The 27,564-nt window shown below is 45.3% G+C and overlaps 1 protein-coding gene across 2 annotated transcripts in view; it reads right to left on the bottom strand.

Moving 5' to 3' along the window:
• LOC106584010 (microtubule-associated serine/threonine-protein kinase 2) overlaps positions 1-27,564 on the bottom strand; it is a 160,715-nt gene that overhangs the window by 115,866 nt on the left and 17,285 nt on the right. For both annotated transcript variants that reach the window (XM_045706495.1, XM_045706497.1), the window contains exon 2: positions 9,562-9,593. In XM_045706495.1, the coding sequence (XP_045562451.1) occupies positions 9,562-9,593 (32 nt within the window). The remainder of the gene's footprint in view (positions 1-9,561; positions 9,594-27,564) is intronic.

The raw sequence follows: 27,564 nt of genomic DNA, 5'->3' as shown, positions 1-27,564 counted from the left end.
ATCTAATGCAGCCGAAGAGCTACTGCCACCTTACCCGGGAAAGCACCGGACAACAGACAGGGATGTTGGACCTATGTCCTCCACAATAGTATGGGGCTTGCCTGTCTTAGCCACTCGGTAGCTCACCATACGCTTCTAGCCCCTTCTTATTAATGGTATATGTTGCTTTTATACATGTCTTACTACTCGAAAGTCGTCTTAATTCTTGCTCAAAAAACTTCCTTCGGCTTATCTTTCAAATTGGCATGTTTTGTTTCAACAATTACTGCTTCACATATGTAACAGTGTAGGTTCCATCCCTCTCTTCGCCCCAACCTGGGCTTGAACCAGGGACCCTTGCACACATCAACAACTGACACCCACGAAGCATCATTACCCATCACGCCACGAAAGCCACGGCCCTTGCAAAGCAAGGGGAACAACCACTTCAGGTCTCAGAGCGAGTGACGTCACTGATTGAAACGCTATTAGCGCGCACCACCGCTAACTAACTAGCCATTTCACATCGGTTACACATACAAGCCAGTGAATTCTATGCGTTACAGCTGGATGAGTCAACAGACGTAACAGGCCTAGCACAGCTCCTGGTATATGTTACGTTTATGGGGGGGTCCATTAAGGAAGACATCCTCTTCTGCAAACCACTGGAAACCTGGACAACAGGAGAGGATATTTTGGACTGTACTGATGGCGCAAAAGCCATGACAGGGAAACATAGTGGAGTGGTAACGAGCGTGCAAGCAATTGCTCCCGATGCCACTTGGGTACAATGCAGCATCCACCGAGAGGCTCTTGCTGCCAAGGGGATGCCTGATAGCTTGAAAGACATTTTGGACTCTACAGTGAAAATGGTTAACTTTGTTAAAGCAAGGCCCCTGAACTCTCGTGTATTTTCTGCACTATGCAATGATATGGGCAGCGACCATGTAACGCTTTTACAACATACAGAAGTGCGCTGGTTATCAAGGGGCAAAGTATTGACACGTTTTTTTTTAAATTGAGAGACGAACTTAACGTTTTTTTACTGACCATCATTTTCACTTGTCTGACCGCTTGCATGATGGCGAGTTTTTCACACGACTGGCCTATCTGGGTGATGTTTTTCCTCACCTGAATGATCGAAATCTTGGATTACAGCGACTCTCCGCAACTATATTCAATGTGCGGAAAAAATTCAGGCTATGATTAAGAAGTTGGAGCTCTTCTCTGTCTGCATTAACAAGGACAACACACAGGTCTTTCCATCATTGTATGATTTTTTGTGTGCAAATGAACTCAAGCTTACGGACTATGTCAAATGTGATATAGTGAAGCCCCTGAGTGAGCTGGGTGCACAATTACGCAGGTACTTTCCCGAAATGGATGGCACAAACAACTGGATTCGTTATTCCTTTCATGCCCTGCCTCCAGTCCACTTACCGATATCTGAACAAGAGAGCCTCATCGAAATTTCAACAAGCGGTTCTGTATTGGCAAATCGTGCTGTTAAGACACTGATGCCCTTTGCAACCACGTACCTATGTGAGAGTGGATTCTCGGCCCTCACTAGCATGAAAACTAAATACAGGCACAGACTGTGTGTGGAAAATTATTTAAGACTGAGACTCTCTCCAATACAACCCGACATTGCAGAGTTATGTGCATCCTTTCAAGCACACCCTTCTCATTAACCTGTGGTGAGTTATTCACAATTTTGGATGAACAAATAAAGTTTTACATGTAAGATGGCTAAATAAAGAGCAAAATGATTGATTATTATTAGATTATTATATGTCCCCTGGTCCTATAAGAGCTCCTTGTCACTTCCCACGAGTCGGGTTGTGACAAAAACTCACACTCATTCTTATGTTTAATAAATGTATCGTTGTGTGTGTGTGTGTGTGTGTGTGTGTGTGTGTGTGTGTGTGTGTGTGTGTGTGTGTGTGTGTGTGTGTGTGTGTGTGTGTGTGTGTGTGTGTGTGTGTGTGTGTGTGTGTGTGTGTGTGTGTGTGTGTGTGTGTGTGTGTGTGTGTGGCAGGCTTACAATGATGGCAAAAAACAACATTTGAGAGTGTGCTGACCCTGGTGCTAGAGGGGGTACGGCGCTGGAGGTTGAATGTTTGAAGGGGTACGGGACATTAAAAAGTTTGGGAACCACTGCTATAGACAAGCCTGTGCAGCTAAGCTGTAGTGTTTTGACTATTTATTTACTTCCAACATCAAGTAGTAAAATGCTCTACTTACTACTGAAACAGTACTGTTTTCCTACTGAACACTACAACAAAACTCTACTTGAGTATCTTGAGTAGTGCATAAACTACACATTCGCTACACAATCCCTACAAGTCTCTACATAGTCACTACTGCACCTGAGTCTGCTTTACAAACACACACATGCTTACTGTACCTAGTCTGAACACACATACTCAAGGTCTAAACACACAGAATGTGATGCCTTTTATGAGCGGGCCTTTAACATTAGAGTGCTATTAGATAGTTTCTTGTTTGGTATTAGTGCACTCTCTCTCTGTCTCCCTCTCACACTCCTCAACAGACACATGTACACACATGCCTTAAAGGACAATTCTGCCACTTTCTAACCAATTATTATGCACTCCTTAAGAATTGATACACATTTTGATGTTTTATTGTTTTTGTTAGTCATACTGCACGATTCTTTGTTTTTGTCATTTTGAAGCTTCTGTATTGCCCAAGTCTACAGCATACTATGATTCCCAGGGTGCATTTCATCTCCCCGTGCTGGCTATCAAGCCCAGACGAAGCTTAGTCTAAATATATTGCTTATGTCATACGTTATGAGTGCATTTCACATTACTTTTGGCTTGTAAATATATTATAATGCTTGCATGAATGTCGTGCTGAGTATATGTTCATGTCCTTGTCACCAATCAACTGCAATACACTTAAAAATAATTCAAATTTAGATGCTAACTACCAACGCAAACCATAACACAGAGTTACTGTATCTTGTTAACATGCTAGCTAGCCCAACTGCTACATCTAAAATAATATTGTTTCAACAATAACAACTACGTTTCATCTTGGTGACTGTCTTAAACAACAGTCCAAACAACATGTAGGCTGTTAGAAGAACACAACATTTATTATGACATTTACAGGTAAATCATTATGGAATCCTAGTCTCTCAGCCTGTACCTTTGGTGCTAAAGTTAGTAATGCTAGCTAGCCAAGTATATAAACCTTCAAAATCTGAAATAAAGTGTTTTCAATAATAACAGACAAATACAGCATCAGCGACTGTCCAAGCAACCATCGAACAACACTAGAGGCCTATTGGAACTAATAAAAAGTATGGAGTTTACAAGTAATTCAATAGGAAAATATAGGCTATTTGGAAAGGGCACAATGGCTGCCGGAGCTGCAACTTCGGTGGGTGATGGAATCATGGGAGTTTGAGCCTTGAACAACAGCAAATTATTGTAGCAAGCTGACTAGAAATATAATTCTATAGGTTTTGAGCATATGTTTAAAATATTTACAGATGTTATTAGACAAAGACAAACAGAACAACATATAGCAAGGAGTTATATAGATCATTGAAAATGACTGCCCATCATTTCTTGTATTAGTCATCTCTGGGATCCTACTTGAAAGAGAAGCAAGTTCCGGTTTAGCTCATCACTAAACAGTCAATAGACATGAAATCATACAATTACACTAAAACTGTGTAACATATCACTAAATACTTAATAATAACAAACCAAATGTTAAAAGCGGCGGAGTTGTCCTTTAAGGGAACTGTTACTCTCGGAGTTAAGGGACCGGGTTATAAACACATGCCAGTACTACCCATACCAACACCAGTCGACACACAGACCCAGCCAGTCTTACCTCCAGAGGAAGGGGTTTCCCACCTGGTGGACGGGGGCTGACAGTGGGCCCTCTGGGTGGGCAGAGGTGGTGTAGAGGAGGAGGGAGGGCTGGGAGGAGGAGGTGTGGAAGGAGGGAGGGAGTGAGGTGGGAGAGAGCAGGTGCTGCAGGAGGCTGCTGTTGCCATGGCAGCGGTGCTGAGCGGCCGGCCAGATTCTACAGTTCACCACGGACGGGCAGATGGGAGGAAGGAGGAAATGGAGGAGAAGAATAGCGGGAAGGTGAGAGTACTGTCTGATAAACAACAGTGGGGTTTAAAATCGCCTCACAATCATCACCAACACTAACTATTGTACGACTAGTAACTATCCTAACTTCAATCCATACAAGCTTTGATAAAGAAAGCAAAAGCTTGGCTGTGTACTCAGGCAGTGGATCCCTCAGCCTTCTGCTCTGAGGCTGGTACAGACTGGGCGTTAACACTTGGAAAGGCAGGGCTGTTGGCAGGCTGGGTAGAGAGGAGCCATATGGGACTAGTCTAAACAGGTCTGGACCCCCTGGCGAGTGACCAGAATGTGTGAGAATATAACCCTGGCAGCAGCCTGCTGTGTGTGTGTGTGACTGTGTGTGCGTGTATGACTGGGCAGTGACCCCCCCTCCCCCCTGCGAATGAAGGATTTCCCTCTCCTCTAATCTCTCCTCCTAACCTCCCGCCTTTCTTTTCCTCCTCACTTTCCCTCCACCTCTCCTCCAGTTTTTCCGCTCTGCCTAAGTGCTGATCTGTGTTTCCGTGGCTGTGTGTGTGCACTGTATGTGTCGGAGGGGGTGTAAACTGATACTGCCGGGCCCATCACTCTACTCTCAGAGCTACGGCTCCACAACGAAAAGGGGGAGAGACTCACACACATACAGTAGGGTCAGTTAACCCTTTGTGGTCAGTGTGTGTTTGAGTGTGTCTTACTGCATGCGCAGGTCGGGAGCTCCTGGCCTCTCCTTCCTCCTCTTCATCATGTTTCCAATGGCAATGGTAAAGCAAAGGGGTGGGCTCAGGGTGAAAGTCAGTGTTGCTCCAGTGGACTCTGCCACCTGTCCATCAAAGCCATGCTGGCCAATGAGCTGACCGCTCACCTCCTCTCAAAACAACACTACAAAACAGACACAGCCCTCACTGACCAGTCCTTCATAACACACAAGGAGTATATGTAACTGTGTGTGTGTGTGTGTGTGTGTGTGTGTGTGTGTGTGTGTGTGTGTGTGTGTGTGTGTGTGTGTGTGTGTGTGTGTGTGTGTGTGTGTGTGTGTGTGTGTGTGTGTGTGTGTGTGTGTGTGTGTGTGTGTGTGCAGGCACACTTGTGTGTATGAGTGAGTAATTGTGTGTGTGTAGCACAATCCAAAATCAAGCGATCAATCTTAAGAGGCCGTGGGGTGCAGACTGTGCAGTACACAGACAGGTACAGTGCATTCGGAAAGCATTCAGACCCCTTGACTTTTTCCTCATTTCGTTACAGCCTTGTTCTAAAATGGATTCAATTGTTTTTTCCCCCTCATCAATCTACACACAACACCCCATAATGACACAGCAAAAACTGAATTGTAGAAATTTCAGCAAAAAAACTAAAACTGAAATATGACATTTACATAAGTATTCAGACCCATTACTCAGTAATTTGTTGAAGCACCTTTGGCCACGATTACAGCTTCGAGTCTTCTTGAGTATGACCCCACAAGCTTGGCACACCTGTATTTGGGGAGTTTCTCTCATTCTTCTCTGCAGATCCTCTCAAGCACTGTCAGATTGGATGGGGAGCGTTGCTGCACAGCTATTTCCAGGTTTCTCCAGAGATGTTAGATCGGGTTCAAGTATGGCTCTGGCTGAGCCACTCAAGGACATTCAGAGACTTCAGAGTCTCGAAGCAACTCCTGCGTTGTCTTGGCGTTGTCCTGTTGGAAGGTGAACCTTCACCCCAGTCTGAGGTCCTGAACGCTCTGGAGCAGGTTTTCATCAAGGATCTCTCTGTACTTTCTCCATTCCTCTTTCCCTCGATCCTGACTAATCTCCCAGTCCCTGCCACTGAAAACATCCCCACAGCATGATGCTGCCACCACCATGCATCACCGTAGGGATGGTGCCAGCTTTCCTCCAGAGGTGACGCTTGGCATTCAGGCCAAAGAGTTCAATCTTGGTTTCATCAGACCAGAGAATCTTGTTTCTCATGGTCTGAGTCCGTTAGGTACCTTTTGGCAAACTCCAAGAGGACTGTCATGTGCCTTTTACTGAGGAGTGGCTTCCGTCTGGCCACTCTACCATAAAGGCCTGATTGGTGGAGTGATGCAGAGATGGTTGTCCTTCTGGAAGTTTCTCCCACCTCAACAGATAAACTCTGGAGCTCTGTCAGAGTGACCATTGGGTTCTTGGTCACCTTCCTGACCGAGGCCCTTCTACCCCGACAGCTCAGTTTGGCCAGGTGGCCAGCTCTAGGAAGAGTCTTGGTGGATCTAAACTTCTTCCTTTTAAGAATGATGGAGGCCACTGTGCTCTTGGGGTCCTTCAATACTGCAGAAATGTTTTGGTACCTTTCCCCAGATCTGTGCCTTGACACAATCCTGTCTCGTAGCTCTACAGACAATTCCTTCAACCTCATGGATTGGTTTTTGCTCTGACATGCACTGTCAACTGTGGGAACTTATATAGACAGGTGTGTGCCTTTCCAAACCATGTCCAATCAATTGAATTTACCACAGGTGGACTCCAATCAAGTTGTAGAAACATCTCAAGGATGATCAATGTAAATAGGATGCACCTGAGCTCAATTTTGAGTCTCAAAGCAAAGGGTCTGAATACTTATGGAATACTTATTTTTTTTTAAATGTAATCTGTTTTCGCTTTGTCATTATGGGGTATTGTGTGTAGATTGATGAGGAAAAAAATATTTCATAAATTTTAGAATAAGACTGTAACGTGTGGAAAAAGTAAAGGGGTCTGAATATTTTCCGAACCAATGTATGTCAGGTATCTAGGCTACAGTGTTCTCAGTGCTCTATACTGACACAGAGCAGGGCTCATAACAGCTTATCACTGCTGCTGAGTCACACACACACTAGCACATAGACACTATCCATCTCTCTAACAAACACACACACTATCTGTCTCTCCCTGATCCAGCTATAATAACATCAAACCATTCAGAAACACTCTCCAAGCAACCCTGTCTTCTAAACACACACACACACACACACACACACACACACACACACACACACACACACACACACACACACACACACACACACACACACACACACACACACACACACACACACACACACACAGAGGTCAAGTATAGGTCAGCATTGGTTTGAATAGCCTCACATAATTCCTCCGCAGGCAGTATCCCCAACCTAAGAGCCCCAATCCTGGGGATGGCTTGTCAGTTTGTCCTCTGGTTCATAGCAGTGTCCTGGAGATTTGACTGTACTCTGTGACTGTCGAACAGTAGTGTCCAAAGTGAAAGCTTGACCCTGGTCACTGCTTCTTCAGCCAGAGAGAAAAAGAGAGAGAGAGAGAGAGAGAGAGAGAGAGCGAGAGAGAGAGAGCGAGAGAGGGCATACAGCCTGAGCTACGGTCACTCTCACACACACTGGAGTTGTCTGAGCGGTAGAGTACAGACAGAGAGAGAGAGCTCCAGAACACACTGACACACAGCACTAACACGCCCAGCAGGCAGGCACAGAGCATTCTCATGATATCACAAGACCCTGTGGGAGGTGCAGCTGTCGCCCCTACCTTATTTTGGCGAGCTAGCCCCCCACCTCCTCTCTCCACCCCTCATCCCCCTGTTCTCTCCTATCCCCAATCTCTGTTCGGGGAATCAGAGGGACACAAGTGTCCATGGTGAGGGAGCCTGCCTACGCAGGGGTTGAACACAGTTCACATGCCTGGTCAGGGACAGGGACAATGGGTCTGGATCAAAGAGGCTACAGTAGGGGCTATGGTTATTGCTAGCGTAGCGCTGGAGCTTCACTAAACTAATCCAGCCTGATTAGTGGACTGACGTATGACCACTGTCTACAGGATATGAGACTGTCAGAGAGTGTGTGTGTGTGTGTGTGTGTGTGTGTGTGTGTGTGTGTGTGTGTGTGTGTGTTGTGTGTGTGTGTGTGTGTGTGTGTGTGTGTGTGAGTGTGTGAGTGTGTGAGTGAGCGAGCATGAGAGCATGAGAGCAAGAGGACATGAGTGAAGTAAAACTATATATTTTAAATTTCCCATCACTGTTGCTGTAGCAGGGGCCTGGACTCCACAAGGTGTCGAAATTGTTCCACAGGGATGCTGGCCCATGTTAACTACAATGCTTCCCACAGTTGTGTCAAGTTGGCTGAATGTCCTTTGGGTGGTGGACCATTCTTTATACACATGGGAGGCTCAAAAGCTGCCTGGAATCTCCTAGCTCTGTTCTGCTCTGCTCACCGGTCAAGTGAACGCATGCGCGCACACACTCTCACAAGGCAGGCCTGTCTTCGAAGACACTGTGGGAAATAAGAGATAAAAAGACACAACTTTTGTGTTGTGTTTGTTTTTGGGTTACTTTTCAGAGCAGAGCCGGTGACTGGCTGGCACAGAATTATATATAGGCCAGCAGCATCCACTGTGGACACTAAGCTGTTACAGAGAGCGGGTGAGACTGTAGAGCAACAGGCCTGTTCTGCCCATCCCAATGAGCTTCCACTTTTACCCTTCAGACCGTACTGGTACTGTTCTCTTTCTTGACAAGGCAGTTAGTTGTATTTTGAGGTCAAGGTGGGATTTCACAACTTTGATGGAATTGCAAAAAGCATCTTTTGCTATGTCAACTTTCAAACGTCAAAGCTTTTACTTTAACGGACACCGCTAAACTGGATACCTCTTCTCTCATAGACATGTTGAGATACGCCTTTACCATGTGATGTATGGGGATACAGGATTCTGACAATGGGAATATGGAAATAAATTGAATCCCAATGGGATGTGCTGTGTGTCCATGGAGACAAAAAGACTGAAAGTGTATTATACCCTGTGGAATTAACACGCCCGCCCGCCCACTCCATAACATGCTGTATCATGTGCTGCCGTCATGTCTGCATAATGCCATGAGGTTGTCCAGGGTTTGACAGAGCTTGACAGTCTGTGATATGACCGTAAAAGAGAAAATGAAAGAGAAAAAGAGAGAGAGCCTCGAGCCCAGTGTAGATCTGAGAGAGCACGGACTGGCTACAGCAGTCCCCTTTTCCCTCCTCTCTCTATCCAGACTTCCCTCTATCACATTTTCTTTTAGACTAATCATCTTTCTTTCAGCAGATCCCTCTCTCTCCCTCTCTTATCTTAGCGACAGAGATCTAGAGAGCCTAACCAATGTCGGTTTCAATGTAGCCCTTAATAATACAAAAAAAAAAAAAACATGTTTGGATGGAGGAGCTCGCAGACCAGGCCCAAGTATCTGGCCCAACCCTGAACCCTCAAATCCTCCTCAGCACAGAAAGTCTCACGGAAAGAGTTAACTTTCTCCTTCCCACTGCTCTTCAAGGCTGTGTTACACAGTCACAGGACGCACAATGGAGTCCTTGCAGGATTCTACAGAGCCCGGTTCAGTGCAAGGCTTTCCTGTTTACAGGCCGACAGAGAGAAAGACACCTCTGCCCTTGGCAAGGCTGGAGAAGTGAATCAAGAATAGAGATGGAATGGCTATGGGTACTTACAAACTCCCCCTCCTCGGAAGACTGAGCTCCTTCTGCAAGAGAGAGAGAGAGAGAGAGAGAGAGAGAGAGAGAGAGAGAGAAGGACATGTCAGTGTACTCATCATTTAGACACATGGAGATATACAGTGTTAAAGTTGTTTGTTATTTGGGATGTAAATAAAAGCCCATGTACACAGTGTTGCTTGACTCCGAGTGAGAAAGCGTGTGTAAAACCCTGAAAATTGCACTAGGTGGCACTGTGTCACCATCTGAATTTGTTGAGTAGCAAAGCAAATAGCAACGTCTTCCTTACAGCGGTAGCACAGCACAACATTCAGCTGATCCATGGTTTATGTTTTAATGGCAATGACTGGTATTCACAGCTTGCACTGTATTCAGTGTAAACACACAATCTAGAGGTAGGCTATTTCCATCGTTAAGGTAGTTTGAAATCCCCTTGACCTGAGTGTTAAACGGACCTGCAGTTCTCAAGGGAGTGACAATAGCATGGGCCAATTCGGAGAAACCACTCTCTGCTGAGAGGACAACGTTTCTGTAGCTATAATATCAGGTTTGTGTTGATATGAAATAGAGACGAACGTGATCACAGTGGTGTCTACTGGGTGGGTGGGTGGGTGTGAGAGCTCTCTATGTGAGAACAGAACACTAACACCTAACCAACAGCGTGTGTCCCCTGGCACTGTTTACCATCACACTCGCGATAGGCTGTGTGTGTGTGTATGTGTGTGTGTGTGTGTGTGTGTGTGTGTGTGTGTGTGTGTGTGTGTCAGTGTTTTGAATCAGATAGCCACTAGGCAGGCAGGCAGGCAGGCAGGCAGGCAGGCAGGCAGGCAGGCAGGCAGGCAGACAGACAGACAGACAGACAGACAGACAGACAGACAGACAGACAGACAGACAGACAGACAGACAGACAGACAGACAGACAGACAGACAGACAGACAGACAGACAGACAGACAGACAGACAGACAGACAGACAGACAGACAGACACACACAGACACACAGATAAACACACAAGAGTGGGCTTGCTCTAACAGGCTCTGAACTCGACAGGATACGTGTGCCTCGGGGTGAAGTGTGTCGTAACCCCAGGTCAACATGTTCACAGCAACAGCTGCTATTGTCTCAATAACAAATAATGTGTGCTTACGCAAAGTACCAAAACAGAACCATCAGAAACCTGGCTGAAAGACAGACAGACAAAGAGCACTGAGAGAGAGAGAGAGAGAGAGAGAGAGAGAGAGAAACATAACTGAAGGAGAAAAGGACCTTGTCATAAAGACAGACAGAGGGAGAGAAAGAGACTGAAAGACAGATCGATGAAGGGAGCATGTACAGCAGCCATCTGCTGCTCCACATTGCCGACCGCGGTGTATCTTTCAAGCCCACGGCCTGTTTCGCTCCCTCCCGGTCTCTCTGCTTGATAGTGGAATATTAACACAGACAGTTTCAAAGTGCACACTTAGCCGGCAGAACCCTACTTTTTCATTAGTGACAGGAGCACTTCTGCATAGATACAGTCTGTCTGCTGGCTGGCGGGCTTTCTCAACCTCACTCTCCATTCCTCTCTCTGACTCTGACTCAGGATGGCTGTCTCCATCACTGTCAGACGAGCAGTAGCTCTCTCTCTCTCTTTCACTCGCTCTCGCTCTCTCCCTCTCATTCACCCTCTCTCTCTCGTGTCTATTATTATTATTATTAGTGAGCTAATGGAGATATGGAGTTTAAAGAGAGGACAGTACATGGGAGAAAAAAATATGTGTGTGTGTGTCTCTACGCTTCAAGATTTGTAGTGTGTGAGTAAGTCTCAGCACTGTGTGTTCTAGGGAGTCTAGAATAAACAACAACATAGTTCTCAGGACTAAACTGCCTGATTCCATTAGAGGCTCAGAACACAGGACTAATGTCATTGACAGTGTGCGTCTGTAACGCATCTGCTTCCCCTCTATCTCTAGCTAACTCTCTGAGGGCCGGGAGGCCTCAACTCAATTTGCCTCCCTACAGATGCTGTTCAGAGCTCAGCTAGAGAGCTCTGCAGGCTGCCTGATGTATAGATCTTATCAGGGGACTGGGGGGGGGGGTTGGAACAGTACCCAGACTCATGGAGGGGGAGAGATGGTGGGGCAAAGCCAGGCAACACTGTAACATAGAGACAAAACAGGATAGGAGACCACCATTAATACAGTCTTATCAAACAATCTGAAACAAGGGAAGATGTTATCAAAGGGGTGAGGGGCGGAGCGAGAGAGAGAGAGAGGAACAGGGAGGGGAGAGAGGAAAGGGAGAAGAGAAAGGGGGTACGTTCTGCCAACCAGCCACCCACGCATAGTTCTGTAACGTGAAAGGATTGCTCTCAGCATCTCTGCTCTGGCAGACTGATTGCATTAGGGCTGCCGCTGCGTGTGTGTGTGTGTGTGGCTGAGCTGCCCCACATCCTTGAGTGGGGATGTTCACCTCCTCCCCAAACCCCCCCGAGACAAAATATTCAAATCTCCATGACAGACACACACACATGCACAAGCACACACACATACACACGCAGAAGTGCACACACATGCACATACACACATACACACACACACGCATCAGCTGGTCATGTAATATCTCAAAGGCAGGGTGATGATGAAATTAGCTGGATTGACAGTTTGGATGGCAACCGCCACACAAAAAAAACGAAAGTAATCTCCTCGATGGAACACAAGCATCAATATTCCTCTAGGTCCAACCAACACGACAGCGAGAGAGGAGGGAAATGTGATTTATATTTATTATGGATCCCCATTAGCCCAAATACATTAAGGCACATTAAGGCACAAACAAAACAGTACATCACATAACATCATTAGACCACTAAATATATAATACCACTATACAACAACACACAAGTGTATGTGTGTAGAGTGCGTGTGTTAGCGTGTGTGTCAAAATTCAATCAAATCTTATTTGTCACGTGCGCCGAATACAACCTTATCGTGAAACGCTTACTTACAAGCCCTTAACCAACAATGCAGTTCAAGAAATAGAGTTAAGAAAATATTGACTAAATAAACTAAAGTAAACATTTTTATAAAAGTAACACAATAAAATGACAATAACGAGGCTATATACAGGGGGTACATGGTACCTAGTGCGGGGGTACAGGTTAGTCGAGGGAAATCTTGTAGTGTAAGTATGCACATGTGTCTGCCTATGTGTGTGTGTCTCTTCACAGTCCTTGTTGTTCCATAATGCTGGGTGTACACTACACGACTTTCAAAATCCTAACATCGCTGAGACTCACATTAAACGACTGTCTTCCTGTAGTTTTTTTGTCTTGCCAACGTAGTGGTGCGCACAGTAAACGATGTGGCACAGACGGGGTTCAACACACTACAAGATTCTTCACTTGGTCGTGAGGATTCTCGAAGCCATGCTGTCTCACAAAAAAAACAATGAAGTGATGATGTCACTAGATTGTTAACGTGGCCAGAACGAGCTGTGGCTCAAAGCAGACTCATAAAACTTTTCAGTGAAATATTAATGCTTGCCATACAGAGCTGTAATGATTTGACACTTTGGCTTTGGTTAAAGGCAAGTACAAACGCATACAAGTGGCCATCGCTCCTGCTCGAGAGTCTACACATCATGGGTGATGCGAAACAACATCATCATCCTCACTGGCTTCTTCTCTGGCGAGCTCTCATTGGCGTTTGCTGATCACCGTTCTATAAAAAACGTGTTCGGTGCACATCTCACACTACGAGAGCATTGCAGATTTGGAGCCGATAAAGTCAAACATGTTTGAAAATATCTGGACCTCTGGGACTACTCAAAGACGGGTTCGGTAGCCCTGAGATTACGTCTCTGACCCGCTCACATTAAACGGGCGTCGGTGACGGCCGTGAGCCCCAAGTAGGCAACGACATGAGAATTTTGTCTCCGATCTCAAAAGACAAAATCGTGTTGTGCACACCCGGCTTTAGAAGTTTTATTAATTTGAATGCTTGCATGAGTTACTTGATGTGGACTGGAGTTCCATGTAGTCATGGCTCTGTGCAGTACTATGCGTTTCCCGGAGTCTATTCTGGACTTGGGGACTGTGAAGAGACCCCCGGTGGCATGTCTTGTGGGGTATGCATGGGTGTCCGAGCTATGTGTTAGTCGTTTGAACAGAGAGCTGGGTGCTTTCAACATGCCAATACCTCTCACAAAAGACAAGTAGTGATGCAACCAATCTCTCCTCTACTTTTGAGAGATTGACATGCATGTAATTGATGTTAGCTCTCTGTGTACATTTAAGGGCTAGCTGTGCTGCTTTGTTCTGGGCCAACTGTAATTTGCCTATGTCCTCTTTGTGGCACTTGACCATATGACTGGACAGTAGTTGTTTTGCTGATAGCGTTGTTAAGAAGGTAGAGCAGTGCTTTATTACGGACATACCTCTCCCCATCTTGGCTACCGTTGCATCGATATGCTTTGATCATAACAGTTTACAATCCAGGGTTACACCAAGCAGTTTAGTTTCAACTTGCTCAACGTCTACATTATTAATTGCACGATTTAGTTGAGGTTTAGGGTTTAGTGAATGGTTTGTCCCAAATACAATTGGTCGGCTGTTTGACCGAGTAAAGCGGTACATTGCTATTCTTGGGTAGCGGGGTGACTTCTGCTTCCCTCCAGGGCTGAGGGCACATACTTTCCTGTAGGCTTAGATTGGAGAGATGGCAAATAGGAGGGCAATATAGTCCGCTATCATCCTTAAAAATTGCCCATCCAAGTTGTCAGACACAGGTGGCTTGTCATTGTTGATAGACAACAACCCTTTTGTTCACCTCTTCCACACTATTAGAGACATGGGCAGAGAAAGAGAGTGGGCTGTGCCACATAGCGCTCTCGTCGAGTACACTCACTCAGGACATTTGGCGGGTTGCTGATGTAGACAGTGGACGGATATTTGAGATAGTATGGCCTTGCCCTGAGCTAAATGCACACGTAACTAACAACATTAACTTAGCAGGTGAAAGATGGCATCCAACCCACCACTCCCACCCTGCATATAGAGTAGTTGGCTAGTAGACAGATAAAGCCCTAATGAATGTAGACCTCTTTGATTTGACAGATGTAGGCCTAGGCTTCATCAAGTGTCCAACCTAACCCTTTGTAAATGGGGTAAAGTGCCTCCCCTTGTCACAAAGCCAACTACAGACCGTAACAGACAGACAGCTGTAGCTCTGAGCCATGTCCAAGGTAATCGCATCGGGACAAGTAAACCAAAGGATTTCCTAGGATGTCGCCAGGGCTTGGCAGACAGTGACACTAAAGTGAGTGACTCTCGTCTCGTCAGTCAGTGTAGCCTACCAAATAGCATCGGTGTGAGAGCCGTTCATCAGTGATTCGTATTTCCTGCAACTTTCTGACGAGGCAACAGGAATGCCCTTATCCGTGTGTGTGCGGTGCGCTGTTAGCAATGATGCTAATGAAAGAAAGTATTCTGGTAGACCGAAAGGCTATCCCAAAAACCTTTTCTATTAAATGTTAACTACAAAGTAGCATATGCTTACCTGGCAGAATTATATCATGATTATTTTCATCAATCTAGTGTCTATTTGTTTTGCAAACTCTTCCATCACATGTGCCGTACAAAAACACTGCTAAACAATAGCCTCTTGCTAGGTACACACTTGAATTAAAAGGTAACTATCACTGAATCACTGAAGTTGGAGACTTATATCCCCCTCACTAACTTTAAGCGTCAGCTGTCAGAGCAGCTTACCGATCGCTGCAGCTGTACACAGCCCATCTGTAAATAGCCCATCCAACCAACTACCTACCTCATCCCCATATTTGTTTTTGTTTTTCTGCTCTTTTGCACACCAGTATTTCTACTTGCACATCCTCATCTGCACACATATCACTCCAGTGTAAATTGTTAAATTGTAATTACTTCGCCACTATTGGCCTATTTATTGCCTTACCTCCTTACTTCATTTGCACACACAGTATACAGATTTTTCTATTGTGTTATTGACTGTACGTTTGTTTATTCCATGTGTAACTCTGTGTTGTTTTTGTCGCACTGCTTTGCTTTATCTTGGCCAGGTCGCAGTTGTAAATGAGAACTTGTTCTAAACTGGCCTACCTGGTTAAATAAAGGTGAAAAAATTTAAAAATACACCCCAAAATCTACATTTCTCTGATTTTTCCCAGACCTCAAAAATTGTCTCCTGATGTGGTTTAAGCATTGTTGTGGACTTATAATGTCCAATTTTGTTGTTTTTCCATTAAAAAGTGTGACTGTGAGAGTGAAAACCTTAAAAATAGAAACCTGTAATTTTCAAGATAATGTGGGCTACTGACTTCATTTTTGTCACGTCCTGACCAGCAGAGGGAGTAGTTGTTTAGTATTTGGTCAGGACGTGGCAGAAGTTGTGTGTTGTATTAGTTTCTAGTTGTTTTGTTTCTGTGTTAGTCTTGTGACTCCTGATCAGGAACAGCTGGATATCGTTGTTCCTGTTGGGAGTCATGTATTAGGAGTGTGTTTTTCACCTGGGGTTTGTGGGTTGTTGTTTTAGCACTGCTTTATGTTAGCCTGCTAACTGTTCCTGTCGGTCTATTGTTTCTTGTTTTTGTGTTCATTGTATTCAAATTAAATAGAAAGATGAGCATTCACATCCCGTCTGCGTTTTGGTCATCCATTCACCACGACAGCCGTTACAATTTTTCTGTTTTAATAAAATACATAATTTGAAGAACAAACATCATTGTGGCAATTCATATATTGCAGTAAAACTGTAAATAACACTTTCATCTCAAGAGAAGACTAGTTAAAAAAGTTTAATGTTCTCTTAGTAAATAGTAATGATCATAGGCTTAGACAATATCCAAAACAACTAACAATCCTCTGAATTAATATATTTTCAGTCATTTAAATTGTAAAGTCATGTCTTTCTACACAATACCACAATTAAATATATATATATATATATATCTGGGAGGTATACTTGATAAAGTATTCAATAATTTTGCTGTGTATTTCAGATGGAATCAAGGCATTAGAATGTTGCCTGGCAACTAAAACTCGCGCTGTTGTACAAAACAAAGTCATCAGCGATGGGATCATTTCTAACCAATCAGAGTAACAAAGCTGCTTTACCCAAGTGCGATCTGGATCTGGCCCATCGGTTTCTGGGACCAATCAGAACGGTTATAATGTGTTTGCGTTCTAGCAATCGTCGGGGAGCTACTCAGATCCAGGTTCACTATGGAGAAGAAACTAACGTCTGCGGGCGTAGCAAGGAGTTTGGGCAGCCAGGCAAATTGGAATGTACCAGAGGCCACCAAAATAGAGCTCCTTAGGCAAAAAATGTCTAACTCAGGGGGGGCAGAGGGCTGGCTACTGGGTGGCTGGCTACTGTTTCTATTTGGCTGGCTTGTCCACGTACTTGTGGAAAACACTACTGTCCCCCCCCCCCTTCTCTCTGCCCCGGCCTGCTCTGCCAGGGAGGAGAGGGGTGAGTGATAGGCCTGGCAGTGCTAGCAGGGTAGATGGTGGGCAGGCACAGACATGTGGGCAGAGGGCACTTCCCTGGGGCCATGGTGACTGACTGATAAAGGCAAAGACAGACAGAAGGACAGGTCTGCTGAGTAGGCCAGAACAGAGGATGCTAAGGTATGCTAATGTGAGCGCACACACGCACACGCACGCACACGCACACCAAAAGAAAATACAAAGGCTGGCATCATTGTGCACATACATCACCAGTACTGTACTGTACACATGTGCACACAGAAACAAACAGACAAGTTCCATCAGAGGTAGCAGGCAAGGTATTCATTACATTACCACCACACTGCATACCAATCAACTGCTCCCATCATCGTATAGGATACACAACAAAGATGCTGCTCTATAGGGTTGGATCACATACACATGGAGTATACAGTGAAGTGCCAGGAGTTTCCCTGTAATACCCAATATTTCCAGGAGAAACTAGCGACCTCTTACAGGCTACAAGGGATTAGAACGTTTCCTTTTCACTTTACACAGCAATACTTTCAGCCAGAGCCACATGGAGAAGTAGGTGTCATTTCAAATTTCCCCCAAGTTTCTTGACTCAATGTTCAGTCGTTGTTTTGATCTTTCTACACTACTCTCTGTGGCTCAGAGACAGCTGAGCGGTGTGACAGTGACAGTGTGACTGAACCATGTTACATAATAGAACCAGCTGTTAATGACTTATCGAGCTGTTCGGCCACCGTTTAGAACGCTCACAATGATTCAATGTAACAGGTTAAGAGGAGTGAAAGTTCACCTCTTAAACGTATCAGTGCGGTAGATTCCCCCATCTTATTTTAGCTGGCATTAGATATATATTTGGCACATGGCAGCAGTGATTTCACCACCACAGAACCACACAGAGAGAGAGAGAGAGAGAGAGAGAGAGAGAGAAGGTGATGAAACCAGCTAATGATCTGTTCAGAGAAACACCTCTAACACATCTCTCTCTCTATCAATATCTCTCGCACATCTCTCTCCCATTCAGAGAAACACCTTTTTTGCTCCCTGCCTCCCTCCTTTCCGTTATCTCCATCTCTCTCCCCCCTCCTTCCCAACTATCTCAGCTTAAAGACACACATTGTGTATAAAGTAGGCCAACTGATACCCGTCCTCCCACGGCAGGTGTGTCTGCTCCTGAATTCCAATCCCAGGCAGTATATCTACTTAGCCCAGGTATAATGGACCATATATGAGGGCAGGAGACTCAGGAAGGCTCAGCTTCCTGTACTTACCCAGAGTGGCGCGAAGGAGGAGCCAAGAAGCCTAAACAGGTAGGCAGCACACTGTGATGTGAGAGATGGTGGGAGCTGGTGACAACCCATGCCAGGCCAAAGGCTAAGAGGGTTATTTCCACTTAATGAGGATTTGGAATAGTGATTCAATACAGTAGGGCAGATGTTAAGAGAAATGTGTCCTGGCCCAAGCCATTGAAATTTGTGCCGCTCACCTGAACATTTAAGCGACGCAGACAGGTAGGAACATTGAGACAGGACCAGGCAGGGACAGGGCCAGTGGTGTTAACGAAGCTGATGGGGATAACTTAATAAGTGTCTAGGTCTGGATGGGTCTGGTGTCACTGGGACTGGCAGAGTAACGACACACGTTGTGAAAGCCATTAGGACTCAACACCTGCACTTAGTGACACATTAACGCTAGCTATAAAACACCATTAGTGGCCTATAACCAGGGAGCTGGAACCGTGTGTGAGTGTGTGTGTGTGTGTGTGCATGAAAGATGTTTGGAGGACATGGACAACCAATTGGGATGGTTTCTAATCCATGCACATAGCAACAGGAGTGGAGGCCCCACCTGGCTAGTGGCAAAGCCCTTCATCAACACTGGTAATAACACAGGTCCTTTGTTCTGACTAATTGTCTGCTGTCTTTAAATGGAGCCAGTGAGGATGATAGGGGGAGGGGGAAAGAGAAAGAGAGAGAGAGAGAGAGAGAGAGAAGAGAGAGAAAAAGAGAGAGAAAAAGAGAGAGCGAGAGAGAGAGAACATCCATTATAAGATTGTTGTGCCTGGAGTTGGTCAGAGAAAAAGGAGGTAGAGAGAGAGGGTTATGGAGAAAGAGAGTTGGAGGAGGAGAGGTAGCACTAGCAACAATCATTAACATGACGGAGTAGACCAAGAGTGGAGCTCTTCATTCGGCTGACTGGTGGTTTGTCATGAAAACAATTCCGCAAATTCACTTCATGTCCTATGTGGACAATGAAAGAAGCTAATGTGCAGTTGAAGTCGGAAGTTTACATGAACTTAGCTTGGAGTCATTAAAACTCGTTTTTCAACCACTTCACAAATGTCTTGTAAACAAACTATAGTTTTGGCAAGTCGGTTAGGACATCTACTTTGTGCATGACACAAGTAATTTTTCCAACAATTGTTTACAGACAGACTATTTCACTTATAATTCACTGTATCACAATTCCAGTGGGTCAGAAGTTTACATACACTAAGTTGACTGGGCCTTTAAACAGCTTGGAAAATTCCAGAAAATTATGCCATGGCTTTAGAAGCTTCTGATAGGCCAATTGACATCATTTGAGTCAATTGGAGGTGTACCTGTGGATGTATTTCAAGTCCTACCTTCAAACTCTGTGCCTCTTTGCTTAACATCATGGGAAAATCAAAAGAAATCAGCCAAGACCTCAGAAATAAAATTGTAAACCTCCAAACGCCTGAAGGTACCACGTTCATCTATACAAACAATAGTACGCAAGTATAAACACCATGGGACCACGCAGCCATCATACCGCTCAGGAAGGAGACGCGTTCTGTCTCCTAGAGATGAACGTACTTTGGTGCAAAAAGTGCAAATCAATCCCAGAACAACAGCAAAGAACCTTGTGAAAATGCTGGAGGAAACAAGTACAAAAGTATCTATATCCACAGTAAAACGAGTCCTATATTGACATAACTTGAATGGCCGCTCAGCAAGGAAGAAGCCACTGCTCCAAAACTGCCATAAAAAAAGCCAGACTATGATTTGCAACTGCACATGGGGACAAAGATCATACTTTTTGGAGAAATGTCCTCTGGTCTGATGAAACAAAAATATTAGTTTGGCCATAATGACCATCGTTATGTTTGGAGGAAAAAGGGGGAGGCTTGTAAGCCGAAGAGCACCATCCCAACCGTGAAGCCTGGGTGTGGCAGCATCATGTTGTGGGGGTGCTTTGCTGCAGGAGGGGCTGGTGCACTTCACAAAATAGATGGCATCATGAGGTAGGAAAATTATGTGGCTATATTGAAGCAACATTTCAAGACATCAGTCAGGAAGTTAAAGCTTGGTCGCAAATGGGTCTTCCAAATGGACAATGACTTCAAGCATTCTTCCAAAGTTGTTGCAAAATTGCTAAAGGACAACAAAGTCTAGGTGTTAGAGTGGCCATCACAAAGCCCTGACCTCAATCCTATAGAAAATGTGTTGGCAGAACTGAAAAAGTGTGTGCGAGCAAGGAGGCCTACAAACCTGACTCAGTTACACCAGCTCTGTCAGGAGGAATGGGCCAAAATTCACCCAACTTTTTGTGGGAAGCTTGTGGAAGGCTTCCCGAAACGTTTGACCCAAGTTAAACAATTTAAAGGCAATGCTACCAAATACTAATTGACTGTATGTAAGCTTCTGACCCACTAGGAATGTGATGAAAGAAATAAAAGCTGAAATAAATCATTCTCTCTACTATTATTCTGAAATTTCACATTCTTAAAATAAAGTGGTGATCCTAACTGACCTGAGACAGGGAATTTTTACATGGATTAAATATCAGGAATTGTGAAAAACTGCGTTGAAATGTATTTGGCTAAGGTGTATGTAAACCTCCGACTTCAACTGTAGAACATGGACTGCAAGTCATTAAATCACTACTGAGGAAACTATCTAACAGGCTCTCAAAACAATATGAATTGACTTGAAAGGTCAGGCTATCTTCCATCAGACCACTTAAACATCAAACAAAGACAACAAGTCTGCCAACTGCTTCCAACACAGAACCTGCCTCTCCAACAGCGAAATAAATATCCTATAAGCTCCAACTCAATCCCTGTCATCCCAGCAAAGTGACAGAGCAGAGTGAATATAAGAGCTGGATAGAACACTGTGTCTCACGTTGGCTTTCATCCATATTGTATAGGGTAGGAGCAGAAGAGAGGAGACGAGGGCAGAGGAGACATGGTCCAGGAACAGAGGAAAGAAGGGACTGAGGCACAGCAGAGAGGCTGAGATAGAGACAAACCTATTGGTGCAGAAGAACCCAACACGTCAGGCACACTGAGTCAAGCTACCCCCCAGATACATTCACGTGTGTGTGTTTCTGAGGGAGAGTGGGAGAAATTTAATTTGAGCCAATAAAGCCCTTAAATGTAACTGAATTGAGAAAGGGGTCTGGATAGAAGATGGAGAGAAAAAGAGAGATGTGACTTCCTGATGTCTCCAGTGCCACTGTCATTTCATTATTTACTATACAGAGAACACCAGATGTACTGTGCTGTGTCCCTGCAAAGTCTATAGTATCCTCTATCCTTCGTGTGGAAGGTCCGTCCAACATCGTCCTTTGTGCTCCTTAATTCTGAATGACAATTCCTCCCTCTTCCTATCCTCTATCCTTCGACATCTGTGCTATTCCTCTGCTGCTACAGTACAGCTGTGGTATACAGTCCCATGGCTGCATCAGAAACCCTTTCACACCCCCTATACACACAGTTACACAATTCCTGTGGCAATCGGAAGGGGCTTGGACGTCAAGTGCTGCAGCTGTTCGATTCTCTCACAGACACACACACGCACAAACATAAGCACACACACACACACGCAGAGTGGTAAATCTGCACAATTATCCAGGCATGTTATTCCTGCCGTCCTGCGAGGTTTATCTGGGACAACATGCTAATTACTTCCTCTATTGTGTAGTTCCACCACCCTTCTCTCCCTCCCGCACTCCCTTCATCTTTCCACGAAAGAGGGCTGCTGTGGATGAATGGGCCGCCATTGTCCCCACCTTCCCTCTCTCTATCCTTTCCCTTCCCCAGGCTGAATGGAACAAATCCGGGCTGATCAGAACGTCTCCTCTCTCCACTAACACACTAACATCTGCAGCTAGATAGCGCACCGGCGCGATCCCCACCGCTCACTGCTAAAGCACCTAGCTGAAGTTTCATTCTGTCAAACCAGGACCCACACCACACAGTGCCCGCCTGTCTGACTGGTAAACATGAGATATTCACGAGATGACGCCCATCTCCTCCATCCCTCTCTCTCCCACCATCTCTTGGAAACAGTGTTCACAGGGTTATTGGCAACCCCTTGACCGTCATTCATCACCACACCACAGCAACTTTACCATAGAGACCATAACCCCCCCCAGTATATTACACACACACACACACACACACACTACATTACCGTGAGATGGAGACTTACACTCCCAGTCCCTCCCAGAGATGTGGGCTTTTTATGAGTGTGTGTGGTTTTTACCCATCGCAGCAAAGACTGTGAAACAAGGTCATGAGGGGAGGAAAACAATCCGGCAACACAGAAAATATATACGACCTTGAAATTCAAACTTAAAAACACTCCAACATAATCCGCCTTATACATTGCATTAGCGTTAGAGCTTTGATATGGCTAATTGTGGTGGTTTAGCGAGAATTAGCAAACTAGTAGAGATGGCTGCCGTGTGTGTGTGCGGGTGTGTACGTGTCCAGGTTTGACAGAATAGCATGTTAGCTAGTATCTAGTCCCATGGGAGACAGAGCACTCAAGAGGACAACCGAGCAGCATATTGAGCTGATTCTGAGTAAAGGGGGGGGTCTGTACTGAAGGACAATATTAATGATGGGGAGATGGGCTGTGACAGACACATCATGGACAACCACATGGGAGTTCTCTCTAACAGACAAGAGACATCCTAGCCTAGTCAGCTAACTAGGGTGTGGTCTGACTCGTTACTGTACATGATGCTTATAGGACTACACCACAGTAACACCACTATCATCACAGCTTTAAACTGAAATACTAAATATGTTCTTACGGCATGTCTGACCCAGATTCTACCGCAATTACTGACTTGTTCCAGACTGTATCGGATTGTTGTTCTGTCAAATTTGCCAATTTCACAAAGAAGCAGAGAGAGAGGGAGAGAGAAAGAGAGGAGAAGGAAGAGAGCACAGTTAGCCCGAGTCTTCAGGGGCAGAAATGAAGCCGTCTCAAGTTCCTTTGTCTCTGGCACCCTTCCACTCCCTCCCTCGCTCTTTACCCCCCTCCCTCCCGCCTCTTTTCTCTCCTTTCCTTGTTTCTGTGCCCGCCGAGACCCCAGTTCATTATCGTAAGTCAGACAGTGAAACCTTCTCTCCTCCTGTCATCTCTCCACGACCATCACTCAGTTCTGCTAGAGGAGAAAACAGCTTCGCTGTAGGTGCAAATATCTACTCTCTACTGTACACCCGGATCCGTCTCACTACCACGTATCAGTACACGCACACACACACACAGAAGAGAAGGAGAGTGGGTCGTTTGTCTTGTACATACAAGGCTGGATTTATACATCTCTGTAACAGACAGTAGAGCACTATAGGAAAATACCATTTAAGTTGTAACAGAAATTGACTCTGCAGGGAAAAATACAATATATGTATTAGTACATTTACATTTACATTTAAGTCATTTAGCAGACGCTCTTATCCAGAGCGACTTACAAATTGGTGCATTCACCTTATGATATCCAGTGGAACAACCACTTTACAATAGTGCATCTAAATCTTTTAAGGGGGGTGGGGGGTTAGAAGGATTACTTTATCCTATCCTAGGTATTCCTTAAAGAGGTGGGGTTTCAGGTGTCTCCGGAAGGTGGTGATTGACTCCGCTGTCCTGGCGTCGTGAGGGAGCTTGTTCCACCATTGGGGTGCCAGAGCAGCGATTAGTATTACAATGGACCTGTACGATATTATACATTGCCATGTTGAGGTTGGATTCTGCAATATGCTGTCATCTTTTTCTTGGAGTATTAACAGGGTGGTACATTGAAATGCTCTCGTATACTACCTTATCTCGTATCTACCAAAGATGTTTTTTTAAGGCTGTTGAACAACTTGATTTTCTAAAGCCAAGGGGAGATTGTGGAGAAATATTCCTACGGCGTAATAACTGACTAAATCAAACGTGATCTACCTCTATACTGTACCTTTCAGTTATAGGTACGGCAGGTAGCCAAGTGGTTAAGAGCGTTGGGACAGTAACCGAAAGGTCACTGGTTTGAATCCCCAAGCCGGCAAAGTGGAAAATCTGCCGTTCTGCATTTGAGCAAGGCAGTTAACCCCCAACAACAACCCGGATGTTGATTAAAGCAGCACCTAGCACCTCTCCAATTCAGAGGGGTTGGGTTAAACGTGGAATATGCATTCAGTGGTGCAACTGACTAGGTTCTCCTTTCCAGTTAATTTAGATAGAAATGCATAGATGACAACCTTTATAGACACAACATGACTGCACGGCTAAATCTTTCCTCAAACAAAAAGAACTAAGGGAAGGAAGATAGAAAGAAAAGAAGAGATACAGAGAGCTGGAAAGAGAGATACGGTGAGGAATTGATGAAGAAGGAAAAATACGGGGTGGGAAACGAGAGAGGTAGAGTGATAACAATGGAGGGAGAGCAACAGAGTGGGAAGAGAGACGGCGAGCTAAAGAGAAAAACACTCATTATCCAGAGTGAAGTGAGGGATGGCAGCGTGTAGAGACAGAGGAGGCTCCCCTGGGAGAGAGGGAGGCACGTGAGAGGCATCAGATCAAAGCGCTCTCTCCCTCTAACCTCTTCCCCTTTCTCTCCCTCCCTTCTCCTTTCCTGCTGTGGCCCAACACACTCACAGCTCCTCTCCATTGTTACTGCTGATGTGATGAATGCCGACTGAGAGAGGCTCTGGGGGAGAGAGACAGAAAGGGCCCTACCCATTCACACAGCCACAGAACGGGGGGGGAGATATAAACGTAACACCACAGAGGAAGATTGAGTGGGGGGGGGGGGGCGCAAATCATCCGCACCCGTATGTTCTGCGGCCGGTGCCTAATTATCAGAGAGACAAACAGAACCTAGACAGTAGATACTTATTTCTCCAAAAGTTGTTTCAGTAACAGTTGATAAAACATGGTTTGGCTGGAGGCAGTGAGAGAAGTGGGTGTCTAGACATTCCATTTCATAGTGTTTGAAGTTGTGCCCCCTGGCCAACACAGCCTGGTGAACAGACAGAACATGACTAGATATGGCTGATCAATAAGAGGGAGGAGAGGAGGGGGTTTATATTAAATCAAACACTGTGTGAGGAAACAAATGGTTTCATACACTGAATTAACAGTGAGAGGTTTCCTGCCCCCTGTCCTCCCAGCTCAGTAGCGTCTTGTGTCTTGTCTGTGTACACACACGTGTATGCATTTGCAATCCACTTCATACACTTGAAATAACCTCTCCATCTCCACATCTGTGTTTGAGTGTGATGTGCTGAGCTGCCCATCAGTCTTTCAATTAGAGCTTGTTCCATTCCATCTTATCTGCTTTGTTTCTGACTGGGAGATGATGACTTAATGTACTCTGTGACAGGCCTGTGACACACACACACACACACACACACACACACACACACACACACACACACACACACACACACACACACACACACACACACACACACACACACACACACACATACACATACACATACACACACACACACATACACTTCTCGATTAAGCTGGCCTACACACGAGACATGGAGGGGACAAGGGCCACATTCAACCAGCTTTGGAGTGGCTCTTACTACAAGTCTCCTCTCCTGACCTGTGCAGTCATTGGGTCTCTTGCTCTCTCTCTTCTATCTCTCTCCCCTGTCTTTCTCTCACTCTCCACTTGTGTAGCGATGAGCTCATACTGCCCACCGTTCTCCGTGGATGCGGAATGAGCTCACCGCCTGGTTCTAATTGGCTTATCCACTGAGCAGGCGTAGAGAGGGAGAGAGAGAGGGAGGAAAAGGGAGAGAGAGAAAGAGAAAAGACAGGCAGAACAAGCATGAAACAGACAGTAGCCAGGCATTGTGGTTTCTGCAGGGCTCGAGCATTGACAAGGGCCACCTTGTTCTCTCTCTCTCGATCTCCCCTCTCCAAACTATCCCCCACACTATCTCCCAACTAACAAACAAACAAGTCAACACCACCACTACTGACGACCAGACTGTTCCAACCAAAGTCCATGTTTAAGCCTGTTAAGCTGTCCTTAACCTGCTTTATGTGGTAACTGAACAAGACCTGGGCCTGAGGCAGAGAAGGGGTAGGAGGGGGAGACGAGAGAGGGAGAGAATGGGGAGAAGGGAAAGAAAGGAGAGAATGGGAAGAGAAGGAAGAGAACGGAAAGAAGGTAATGAACAAGGGTGGAAAGGGAGAGATGGGGGAGAAGGGAGAGAGCGGAGGGACGGTCGTCGGGCTTATGTAATCAGAGATGTCACTGTTCCAAACGGGAAGAAGAGGTGATGGATGCCAAGGATGACAATGCTCAGGGGGGTTGTGTGGTCTGAGGTATTCTAACTGAAAGCTGACTGGGCGAAAAAGAAGGACGGAGTCTGAGTAACTGGGTGTCAGTCAGAATGTGTAACACTAACAGAGTGTGATGCTAGTTAGCAGAGCTAAAACAATCCCTAGCTAACCCTGTCCCACTCCCAGGCTCAATCCCAATACCCAAGTTTAAATACACATTAGCCAAATACATTTCAACTCTGTTTTTCACAATTCCTGACATTTAATCCATGTAAAAATTCCCTGTCTTAGGTCAGTTAGGATCACCACTTTATTTTAAGAATGTGAAATGTCCCAATAATAGTAGAGAGAATGACTTATTTCAGCTTTTATTTCTTTCATCACATTCCCAGTGGGTCAGAAGCTTACATACACTCAATTAGTATTTGGTAGATTTGCCTTTAAATTGTTTAACTTGGGTCAAACGTTTCGGGCAGCCTTCCACAACCTTCAGACAATAAGTTGGGTGAATTTTGGCCCATTCCTCCTGACAGAGCTGGTGTAACTGAGTCAGGTTTGTAGGCCTCCTTGCTCGCACACGCTTTTTCAGTTCTGCACACAAATTTTCTATAGGATTGAGGTCAGGGCTTTATGATGGCCACTCCAATACCTTGACTTTGTTGTCCTTAAGCCATTTTGCCACAACTTTGGAAGTATGCTTGGGGTCATTGTCCATTTGGAAGACCCACTTGCGACCAAGGTTTATCTCCAGGAGACAGGACGTGTCTCCTTCCTGAGCGGTATGACGGTTGCGTGTTTATACTTGCGTACTATTGTTTGTACAGATGAACATGGTAGCTTCAGGCGTTTGGAAATTGCTCCCAAGGTTGAACCAGACTTGTGGAGGTCTACAATTTTGTTTCTGAGGTCTTGGCTGATTTCTTTTGATTTTCGATAGATGTCAAGCAAAGAGGAA

The sequence above is a fragment of the Salmo salar genome, chromosome ssa23, assembly GCF_905237065.1.
Source record: "Salmo salar chromosome ssa23, Ssal_v3.1, whole genome shotgun sequence".
NCBI lineage: Eukaryota > Metazoa > Chordata > Actinopteri > Salmoniformes > Salmonidae > Salmo > Salmo salar.
This window is presented reverse-complemented; position numbering and strand designations above follow the sequence as displayed.